The sequence below is a fragment of the Phyllobates terribilis genome, unplaced genomic scaffold (genome assembly GCF_046119375.1).
Source record: "Phyllobates terribilis strain yellow unplaced genomic scaffold, ASM4611937v1 Scaffold_1__5_contigs__length_1240528914, whole genome shotgun sequence".
Lineage (NCBI taxonomy): Eukaryota > Metazoa > Chordata > Amphibia > Anura > Dendrobatidae > Phyllobates > Phyllobates terribilis.
Window position 1 is genome coordinate 753,746,908 of NW_027362761.1, and position 12,280 is coordinate 753,759,187.

General features: G+C 44.8%; 1 protein-coding gene across 1 annotated transcript in view; it reads right to left on the reverse strand.

Moving 5' to 3' along the window:
* TMPRSS9 (transmembrane serine protease 9) overlaps positions 1-12,280 on the reverse strand; it is a 134,868-nt gene that overhangs the window by 41,712 nt on the left and 80,876 nt on the right. Inside the window, exon 8 of the mRNA XM_073636898.1 lies at positions 5,802-6,076. Within this exon, the coding sequence (XP_073492999.1) occupies positions 5,802-6,076 (275 nt within the window). The remainder of the gene's footprint in view (positions 1-5,801; positions 6,077-12,280) is intronic.

Sequence of the window (12,280 nt, forward strand, 5' to 3'; positions counted from 1 at the left end):
GGGTTGCTGAGCAGAGATGGGAAAGCACTTCACCGCATTCAAACAATCCCTCACCATTTTCAAGTTCACACTCACTGCAGCAAAACAAACTTACTTCTTATCTCTCATATCCTCCCTGTCTCACAACCTTAAACAACTATTCAACACTTTCAATTTTCTCCTCCGTCCCCCAGTGCCTCCTCCCTCTCCTCTCATCTTAGCTGAAGACTTTGCCTCATTCTTCAAGCAGAAGATTTACACCATCAGACAAAGGGCTTGCTTAAGCCCCCACAGCCCCTCCTCATATCTACCCCACCTTCCTCCTCCAAAACCAGCTTCTCCACCATTACAGAAGATCAAGTTTCCTCCTTACTCTGCAAATCACACCTCACCACTTGTGAACTCAACCCAATCCCGTCCCACCTTATCCCTAACCTTACCACAGTCTTCATCCCAACCCTAACCTACCTCTTCAACCTGTCACTAACAACTGGAGTCTTCCCCTCATGTTTCAAACATGCCTCAATCACACCCATCCTCAAAAAGCCCTCCCTCGACCCATCCTCTCTGTCTAGCTATCACCCCATATCACTCCTCCCCTATGCCTCAAAACTACTGGAACAACACGTCCACTTTGAACTGTCCTCCCACCTCTCCTTCTGCTTCCTCTTCGACCATTTACAATCAGGCTTCCGACTGCACCACTCCACTGAAACTGCCCTGACTAAACTCACCAATGACCTACTAACTTCCAAATCCAAGCGTCTCTACTCTGTCCTCCTCCTGGACCTGTCATCTGCCTTCGACACAGTGGACCATTCCCTCTTACTACAGACTCTCTTCTCTTGGCATCACAGACTTGGCCCTATCTTGGATCTCTTCATACCTAACAGACCGGACATTCAAAGTCTCCTACTCACACACCACCTCCTCATCTCGTCCCCTATCTGTCGGTGTCCCCCAAGGTTCAGTCCTAGGGCCCCTGCACTTCTCTATCTACAAATATTGCCTGGGACAGCTCATAGAGTCTCACAGCTTTCAGTATCACCTCTATGCTGATGACACACAGATCTACCTCTCTGGACCCGATATCTCCTCCTTACTAACCAGAATCCCACAATGTCTGTCCTCTATTTCGTCCTTCTTCTCGGCCAGATTTCTAAAGCTTAACATGGACAAAACTGAATTCATCATCTTTCCCCCACCTCACTCAACCCCCCCATCTGACCTATCCATCAAAGTTAATGACTGCCCACTCTCCCCAGTAACACAAGCTCGCTGCCTCGGTGTAACCCTGGATTCTGATCTCTCCTTCAAACCACATATACAAGCCCTCTCCACTTCCTGCCGACTCCAACTCAGAAATATCTCCCGGATCCACACATTCCTCAGCAAAGACTCTGCAAAAACACTATTGCATGCCCTCATCATCTCCCGCCTTGACTACTGCAACCTCCTGCTCTGTGGCCTCCTTTCTAACACTCTCGCACCCCTCCAATTTATCCTAAACTCTGCTGCCCGACTAATCCACGTGTCCCCCCGCTATTCCCCGGCTTCTCCTCTCTGTCAATCCCTTCACTGGCTCCCCATTGCTCAGAGACTCAAGTTCAAGACCCTAACCTTGGCATACAAAGCCATCCACAACCTGTCTCCTCCATACATCTGTGACCTAGTCTCCCGGTACTTACCTGCGCGCAACCTCCGATCCTCACAAATCTCCTTCTCTACTCCCCTCTTATCTCCACTTCCCACAATCGCATACAAGATTTCTCCAGTGCATCCCCCCTACTCTGGAACTCTCTAACCCAACATATCAGACTCTTGCCTACCATGGAAAGACATGGGTCCTCTCTCCTCCTGTACCAGTCGCTGACTCGTTTTGTTCAAGATTATTGTAAGTGTTTCTGCTATGTATACCCCCTTTTCACATGTAAAGCGCCATGGAATAAATGGCGCTATAATAATAATAAATAATAATAATAATATCTGCAAGTTAATAGTGTTTTTTCACGTGACATGTTCTCTTTTAAGGCCACGTGCACACATTGAATATTTGATGAGTTTTTTACCTCAATATTTATAAGGCAAAACCAGGAGTGGGTGATAAATACAGAAGTAGTGATGTGTCTCTATTATACTTTCCTCTGATTACCTGAATATCCACCGACGTGTGAATGTGGCCTTAAACTCAGGTCCAGAAAAACACTTTACTCTTTAACATATACAGTACATTTCTGTCTGCAAATATCTTAATTCTGTCCCTTTTTATCTTGATGTAGTACTCAGTACTATTACAATGTGATCTATTCCTTGTCTTTATGTAAGTAAAACAATCCTGTTCTATACTTTATCTCACATTGTACATAGATTAGCTTTGATCGCATCATTAGGTTTCCGGGTGTTGCATCTTTCTATGCATATCTTCTCTGATATTTTGGTGTGCACTCTGCACTTTATCAGAATTTTGTTGTAACTCATATTGTGCACTTTTACATCAGATTTATTAATTTTTTACTCTTTTACTCCCCCCACATTGCCATCATGTAATCTAATTTATTTATCATTTGTGAATTTGCTGTGTTTGCTCTAGGCACTTTTTTACTCTATTTATATTGAATTCACATGTACTATACATTCTAGATCTGTATGTCTTTTTATTTTTTTGGGACTCTGTGAGTGATACACTATATTTGTGGTTGTGGTGTGTCCTCCTTACTGTTGCATGTGGAGTTCTACCTGTTCAAATGTATTACTTTTTCCCTACTAGTGATCTAATAAAGTGTTTATTTTTTTTGGAATATGTGTGTTGGTTGTTTAATAAAGGTGTTGTATTATTTTGTACATCGGAGACCTGATGTTACTTTGGACACCTTTATACAGTATGTATATTGTATATTATGTTAAAATACATTCAATGTGTATCAGGCTGCAGTCAGCTCCTAATCTCCCTCTAGTGGTGATTACAGGTTGTCAGTATGTTATTTTTTAAATGTATATCTGTGCAGAGGATTTGGATCTCTTTCAGAAAAACTGCTCCAACCACTATAAAGATACAGTTATATGAAAAAGTTTGGGCACCCCTATTAATCTTAAGCTTAATGTTTTATAAAAATTGGTGTTTTTGCAACAGCTATTTCAGTTTGATATAGGTAATAACTGTTGGACACAGTAATGTTTCTGCCTTGAAATGAGGTTTATTGTACTAACAGAAAATGTGCAATCTGCATTCAAACAAAATTTGACAGGCACATAAGTATGGGCACCCTTATCATTTTCTTGTTTTAAATACTCCTACCTACCTTTTACTGACTTACTAAAGCACTTTTTTTGGTTTTGTAACCTCATTGAGCTTTGAACTTCTTAGTCAGGTGTATGCAATCATGAGAAAAGCTACTTAAAGTGGCCACTTGCAAGTTGTTCTCCTGTTTGAATCTCCTCTGAAGAGTGGCATCATGGGCTCCTCAAAACAACTGTCAAATGATCTGAAAACAAAGATTATTTAACATAGTTGTTCAGGGGAAGGATACAAAAACCTGTCTCAGAGATTTAACCTGTCAGTTTCCACTGTGAGGAACATAGTAAGGAAATGGAAGAACATAGGGACAGTTCTTGTTAAGGCCAGAAGTGGCAGGCCAAGAAAAACATCAGAAAGGCAGAGAAGAAGAATGTGTGAGATCAGTCAAGGACAATCATCAGACCACCTCCAGAGAGTTGCAGCATCAACTTGCTGCAGATGGTGTCACTGTGCATCGGTCAACTATACAACGCACTTTGCACAAGGAGAAGCTGTATGGGAGAGTGATGTGAAAGAAGCCGTTTCTGCAAGCACGCCACAAACAGAGTCGGCTGAGGTATGCAAAGCACATTTGGAGAAGCCAATTTCTTTTTGGAAGAAGGTCCTGTGGACTGATGAAACCAAGATTGAGTTGTTTGGTCATACAAAAAGGCGTTATGCATGGCGGCAAAAAAAACACCGCATTCCAAGAAAAACACTTGCTACCCACAGTAAAATTTGGTGGAGGTTCCATCATGCTTTGGGGCTGTGTGGCCAATGCCGGCACCGGGAATCTTGTTAAAGTTGAGGAACGCATGGATTCCACTCAGTATCAGCAGATTCTTGACAATAATGTTCAAGAATCAGTGATAAAGTTGAAGTTACGCAGGGGATGGATCTTTCAGCAAGACAATGATCCAAAACACCGCTCCAAATCTACTCAGGCATTCATGCAGAGGAACAATTACAATGTTCTGGAATGGCCATCCCAGTCCCCAGACCTGAATATCATTGAACATCTGTGGGATCATTTGAAGAGGGCTGTCCATGCTCGGTGACCATCAAACTTAACTGAACTGGAAGTGTTTTGTAAAGAGGAATGGTCAAAAATACCTTCATCCAGGATCCAGGAACTCATTAAAAGCTACAGGAAGCGACTAGAGGCTGTTATTTTTGCAAAAGGAGGATCTACTAAATATTAATGTCACTTTTCTGGTGAGGTGCCCATACTTATGCACCTGTCAAATTTTGTTTGAATGCAGATTGCACATTTTCTGTTAGTACAATAAACCTCATTTCAAGGCAGAAACATTACTGTATCCAACAGTTATTACATATATCAAACTGAAATAGCTGTTGCAAAAACACCAATTTTTATAAAACATTAAGCTTAAGATTAATAGGGGTGCCCAAACTTTTTCATATAACTGTATATAAAGACATACATTTCACAGACCAAAAACGTGGTGTTAAAGGGAGCAATTTATTGTTCAGTAGGCATCATTACACCATTCCACAGTTACATATTTTTCCCTTTATGGTAATTAAATAACCACAAAAGTATATGATTGTGTGTATGCACTTTAAAAGGAATCTGTCGGCAGAGTTTTGCTACCTCATCTGAGAGCAGCCTGGTGTAGGCAAAGAGAAGCTGAATCCAATTATGTATCACTTAGTTTACTGGGAGCAGCAGTTCTGACACAATCAAAGTTCTTATATGCAGCATGAAGCAGAGCTGAGAAAGATAACCCCACCCACACCAGTCTCTGTATGTACATTGTCTATTGACAGTGAGCTGCTAATCACAGGATGGGGCGGAGTCGGAATTGCAAGTGCCTGTCAGCTAGTCTCAGCAACGATAATGTCATAGTGGTGAAACCTTCATTATAGGTAAACAACAGCACACAGCCTGATAAGTGACACATTGTTGAATTCAGTGTTGTAACCCCTACATCATGCTGTCCTCAGATTACATAGCAAAAACCTGCTGACAGATTCCCTGTAAATGGGTCAATAATTTGGTGCTCTGATTAGTAATATGAAGTCTCATTTCTCTATTTTCCTCTGTTCTCTAACAATTTGTGTTTTGGCTTAAAGGTACAGTTTGCTTCATTTATGATCTGAAAGTTGCCTAAAACCAACCTGAAAACACAATGGGGCTGATTCATTAAACAGTTTGCATCAGAAATCTGGCATAAAACTGATTGAAAAATCATAACATTTTTGTACAACTATTAGTTGCATAAAAATTTTGTGACTTCTGATGTTTTTTCTCTAGTTTCAAAAACTTTTATAGGTGGGTGGTCTAACACAGCCCCATAAATGTATTGTAGTGCTGAAAGATGAGTCAAATCCATTAAGAAGCAAATGCCTCTTAATGAATTTGGAGCATCATACTCCAGTGCACCCTAGATCCAGAGTGGTGTAAAAAAGCAGTCTTGATTACTTGGCTTGGCTTACTATTGGTTTAAGGGTTCTTAACCCACCAGAGAATATTAACATGCTATTACCCTAATCAGTGAAAATGTCAGCATATTGTGTGTCTTACAGTTGTCCTCTTTGAGGTAGCCCCATCCAGTAATAATGCACTTCTTGCCCATGGGGAAGACGTGAGTGGAAGCTGGTAGACAGATTGGTTGGGTGTATTTGTTGAAGCGTAATTCAGACTCCAGTTCCAGTACAGCCACATCATAATCCGCAGTATCCGGGTCGTAAGAAGGATGCTTTACAATGCTTTTAATGGAGGCTTTTACTGTGCTGCTGTCTGAGCCACTTAAAGATGTGGATCCAATGTAAGCCAACCACACCGCTGGATCCTGAAAACTTCAGAAAACATTTAAATAGCATAGCCAGAAGTGTAAGGAGAAAAGTTCTGATTACAGCACTTCAGACCAAACATATACAACCAATAGACACTCTGGGGGCGATTTATCAAGATTGGCGGTGATCCACTCACCGGTCTTGGTGAGGGGGCGTTTTGGAGCAGACGTTCCTGATTAATTAATGAATCAGTTAGGGTGCGTATTGGTGTGTGCCGCTATCTGCTCCTAGTCACAAATCTTACTCCATCGAATGCCGCCGCTCGTCATGAATTTAATGAGCAGGGGTCGCCACACCCAGTTGCACCCTTATTCCGCCCCAGCAATGTCTACTTTTTTGGAGGCAAGAATGGCATGAACAAGCCAAAAGCTGCAGTCTTTGTGTAGCCTCGCATTTGCGCAAAAAAAATTGACTTTTCAAAGCTTTTTTTCCAGAAATCTGGCAAAAAAGCATTGATGAATCGCTCCCTGTCTCTTAGTACAGTGCATAAATTTAAGCAGCCAGAAACGTGGATCACAAACTACTTTTTAGAAGCAGAATCTGCTATAGGACAATTATTATGACAACTCCTATAATGTCTTTGGACTCATTCAGACGTCAGTGAGTTTCCTCATACGCAAAAAAAAAAAGGTCTGAATTTCATCAGTGTTTGGTCAGTGTGTCAGTTTTTACCATCAGTGTTTCATCAGTGATTTTCTCGTATGAAAAAAAAATGGCAAAGCTTCTCCTACCCATTGCAATGTTAATCACGGAGAGCACATGGATTGCACATGGATGGAAATGTGTGCTGTCTGTGACTTTCACTGACTCATACACTGGTATAGGTGATTTTCTTCTGTGCCTTTGTTCAAAATCGGACAAGTGAACAGCCCCACAGACAATAATGGGCTCGTGTCTGAATGAGGCCTTTATATTTTTATATAGTTAAAGGTACACACCAGCTCCTTCCCACACCGTTCTAGTTAATTGACAGGTACACACATCGGAAAGATCTGTCAATCAGCTAGAGTGGTGCAGGAATAACCTGATTGGGGGCAACGCCAGTGTGGCGCCCCTGAGGGTTCAGTTGCCACAGAGGTACTGCACCTCACCCAGAGGTGTGGTGTCTCCTTCTCTCAGGTAAGGAGGGAGTGCTGCCCGGGACCCCAACACCCGCATTCAACACTACACTACTCCAGGCCGGCTGGAAGGGCAAGATGCACTGTGCTCCTGCTGAGCCCTGTCCCTGGCTGGAGTGGGGGGAACCAAAGGTAGGGGGAACCTGTAGTGGGTGTGGGTGGAGGAAGCAGTTTAGGGGAGCACTTTTACAGGAGGTATATAAAGGGAAGCCATCTTAGGGTGACAGGTCAGTTAGTGGAGAACAGTCAGTGAGTAGTAAGGGGAGCAGAGTCTCTTCAGGAGCTCTGCTCCACAAGTGGGGCCTAGTGATAGAGGCCCAGGAGGGGAGCAGAGGAGAAAGGCTCTGTTTTACAGAAGGGATCCCAGGGGGTACGGTGAGTGCAGGACGGCACCCGTAAGCCCTGAATCTGCCCGGTGTCAGAGGGATCAGGCTGCAAGAAGGGGACTGGACCCTGGACCAGCCGTGTTACTCCAGGTCTCGGCTGGAAAAACCGGAGGCTTTTGCACTTCCATGGTGCAGTTGCCACAGTATCACCCTAGTCACCGTAAAGGTCAAGTAGGTCCGGGAACTCCAGGTTGCCCAGAGGGACTTCAGAGCACCCGATCGGGACTGAGTGTGGGGAAGCGCAGGGCAGGAGGGAGAAGACCCAGCGTGAGAAGTCGGTCTAGTAAGGAACATAAAGAACGCGGGGTCCCGTCAAGCACTCCTGATATATCTGAGAAAAGTACTGAACCCCTGGACTGGTAGACGCAGTGCGACGCGGAGGCGGACACCCGTACAGTGTACCTGAGAACCTTGAACAAGAACTGTGAGTAAAACTCGGATGACTGCACTCCACTGCCTCCGTCAGTTATTTCAGCTGCACCATCCCGACTGCACTACAAGCCCCAGCATCACCACCCACCGTCAAACTCTACACTGCCCTGAGGCCCGCTCCACCTGTGGGGAGCTGTTCCATCCTAGCTGCCTATCAACTGCCTCAGAGGTCTGCAGCAGCGCTGGTACAAATTACCAGAAACCACAGGTGGCATCACGATCAAACTACAAATCCCATATAAACTATCCCCTTTTTGTTGACCGCCCTGGGCCACGGACCGGGCCAGCCACTGTGACATATTCCCCCCCAGCATCCATAGGCCTGGACACCGAGTACCCCACTGCCCTGGGGGCGCGTCACCAGTCTACTCTCATCTTTGCCTTTGGTCTCCGCCTGGGTCTGGGTGTTCTCTGACCATTTAGAGAAAAACATAGCTGGCTGTTATCGTGTGGCCAGGCCCTGATTCATACTGTTCGTGGTCTGGGCAACATGAATTGACTTACAGGTTCCCTTTAAACATCATTACTGTAATAATTACCAAAGGTCAATTATATAGTGATTCCCTAAACTGGTGATTGATCACATTGTTCCTGGTTAGCCAAGGAGGTTTGCACCCTGAATGACAGAATTGTAAATGTCACCCCTGCTCCTTGATGACCCACACTAATGAAAACCCTGATATATTCCTAAAGACTTTGTAGTATATAAAAAGCCAACAAAGTAATCGTTACCTCTTTTCCTTATCAAAGAGAAAGAATACACGTAAGTACTGATGCACATACAAGTAGTTATAGCAATTGCTGAGGTTCTAGCCATAGATACAAAGTCTAAGTTCCATTGTGCAGCCTTCTATTATAGCCCTGTGGGTCAAGATATTCTTCCAAATAATCACTACGTCAAGATAAAAGTTGCACTAACATTAAAGCCAAAGGTACATAAAATAATGTATTATTAGTGAAGGAAATAATTATTTGATCCCTTGCTGTTTTTGTAAGTTTGCCCACTGACAAAGACATGAACAGTCTATAATTTTAAGGGTAGGTTAATTTTAACATTGAGAGATAGAATATTCCCCCCCCCCCCAAAAAAAAAAAGTCAAGAAAATCACATTGTATAAATTAGATACATTTATTTGCATTTTGCAGTGAGAAATAAGTATTTGATCCCTCTGGCAAACAACACTTAATACTTGGTGGCAAAACCCTTGTTGGCAAGCACAGCAGTCAGACGTTTATTGTAGTTGATGATGAGGGTTGCGCACATGTCAGTGACGCGCCCCCTGGGCCGTGTGTTTGTGTGGATACCCGGAACTGGACCTTTTGTGGGTGCTGGGGGTTGTAGTCTCCGTGGCGGCGACCCGGTCCGTGCCCAGGGCGGTCAAACCAAATGGCAGTCTATATGCTGAATGTCCGACTACGCCACCCGTGGATTGCGGTCAGACTGAACCGCCGCTGCAGGGCAGACCGCTGAGGCTGGTGTTGTAGGTGCAGCAGAGGGTAATATAACTACCCACGGGAGGAGTATAGCCTCAGGGCAGCGAGTGCAGATGTTGGGGGTGATGGTGCGCGGGAGCAGCAGTAACGACACAGAGTCCTGTAATGCAGTCCAGGGTATTTACTCACAGTTCTTTATCCACGTTACTCCAGCTGGTCATAAGGTCCCCCGTCGCACTGTGCTCACCAGGTGAGGGGCTCGGCCTACTCCCAGATAACTTTGGAGCGTTTCACAGGACCCCCTTTGTGTGTCCTTTCTCTGGCCTATCATACCCCACCAGTGACCTCGCTTCTGCCCGGCTGCCTCGGGCCTTCTCGGGTGAACGTTGGTGCCGTTTCCCTGACCCTATGTGGTGCCTTCCTAGTGGGTGTAGCGAGGGGCTACGCCACATAAAATGTCACAACCTCCGGTTTCTAGCTGAGGGTAGTTCCCCGCCTCCACTAGCTTCTCCCCCTTTGGCCTGACCCCCCTACGCAGGTAGATTCGGGCGTGCGGTGGCGACTTGCCGGTCCACACCCCTGGGGTCCCTTCGTTCCTTGTTCCTGGAGCCTCCTCCGCTCCTCTTCCTTCCTTCTCCTTCCTCCAGGCACCGGCCGCTCTCTCCGGCCTGCCTGCGGAGCAGAGCTCGGACTGAGCCTCTGCTCCCTGTCTTCTCCTCTGACTGACTCAACTCAACTCTCCTCCCTTACCAAGATGGTGCCCACCTTTTATACCTCCCTTTAAGTGCACCCAGGAACTGCCCTCTCATTCCTATGCACTAGAGGGTCCCCCCTTCCTCGGTGTTCCCTCCCCCCACTCCAGCCAGGGACAGGGACTGTCGTGCTCTACTTGGAGCATATCGGTCGCCCTGCCCCCCAGAAATGTGGTGTAATGCATGCAGGTGTCGGGGTCCTGATCCACACTCCATCCTTACCTGAAAGTGAGATATCGCACATCTGGTTGAGATGCAATACCTCTGTAGCGACACATCAGGAGGAATTTTGGTCCACTCCTCTTTGCAGATCATCTCTAAATCATTCAGACTTTGAGGCTGTCTCTTGGCAACTCAGAGCTTCAACTCCCTCCATAAGTTTTCTATGGGATTAAGGTCTGGAGACTGGCTAGGCCACTCCATGACCTTAATGTGCTTTTTTTGAGCCACTCCTTTTGTTGCCTTGGCTGTATGTTTTGGGTCATTATCTTGCTGGAAGACCCAGCCACGACCCATTTTTAATGTCCTGGCTATGGTAAGGAGGTTGTCACTCAGGTGAAGTAGTCCTGTGCCCTAAGCAGAGAAACACCCCAAAACATAATGTTTCCACCTCCATGCTTGACAGTGGGGACAGTGTTCTTTGGGTCATAGCAGCATTTCTCTTCCTCCAAACACGGCGAGTTGAGTTACTGCCAAAGAGCTCAGTTTTTGTCTCTTCTGACCACAGCACCTTCTCCCAATAACTCATAGAATCATCCAGGTGTTCATTGGCAAACTTCAGACGGGCCTCCACATGTGCCTTCTTGAGCAGGGGGGTCTTGCGGGCACTACAGGATTTTAAACCTTTAAGGTGTAATGTGTTACCAATGTTTTTTTGGTGACTGTGGTCACAGCCGTCTTGAGAACATTAATAAGTTCCCTTCGTGTCATTTTAAGCTGATCTCTCACCTTCCTCATGATCAAGGATACCCCAAGAGGTGTTATTTTGCATGGTGCCCCAGATCGATGTCAATTGACAGTCATTTTGTATTTCTTCCATTTTTTTTACTATTGCACCAACAGCTGTCTCCTTCTCACCCAGCATCTTACTTATGGTTTTGTAGCCCATTGCAGGTTTATGATCTTGTCCCTGACATCCTTAGAAAGCTCTTTGGTCTTGCCCATGTTGTAGAGGTTAGAGTCTGATTGATTAATTGAGTCTGTGGACAGGAGTCTTTTATACAGGTGACTATGTAAGACAGCTGTCTTTAATGCAGGTAACGAGTTGATTAGGAGCGTCTAACTGGTCTGTAGGAGCCAGGGGATCAAATACTTATTTCTCACTGCAAAATGCATATAAATGTATCCAATTCATACAATGAGATTTTCTTGATTTTTTGGGGGGGATATTCTATCTCTCAATATTAAAATTAACATACCCTTAAAATTATAGACTGTTCATGTCTTTGTCAGTGGGCAAACTTACAAAAACAGCAAGGGATCAAATAATTATTTCCTTCACTGTACTTCTAAGAGATCAAGTCTCTATGGGGTACGAAAAATCATATGCAACCTTTCCAATGTATTTCCCCCATCCTACTTGTTTCTGGTTCATTAGGTGACTTTAGAAGGCCAGTGATGGAAGTCAGTCCACAATCATTTCCCAGCTGAAGTCATGACAGATACCACTAGATCAGTGGCATCAATAGTACATGTTGCTTCACGTATCTCTTCAGAATAAGCTGTTGCATGTGTACTAGTGATGATCGAGCATGCTCGTTGCTCGAGTTTTACGAGCATGCTCGGGCAAGCACCTATTACCTTCAGCGTGCTCGGGGGTTAAGTTTTCGTCGCTCCGTGAACATGATTTGTGACTGTTTGATAGCTTTAATACATGTGAGGAATGCCTGTTTTTCCAGCATTCCTCACATGTATTAAAGCTGTCAAACTGTCACAAATCATGTTCACGGAGCGACGAAAACTTAACCCCCGAGCACGCTGAAGGTAATAGGTGCTCGCCCGAGCATGCTCGTAAATCTCGAGCAACAAGCATGCTCGATCATCACTAGTGTGTACGTTAGGAATAGCACTATCTCTGACCATTAT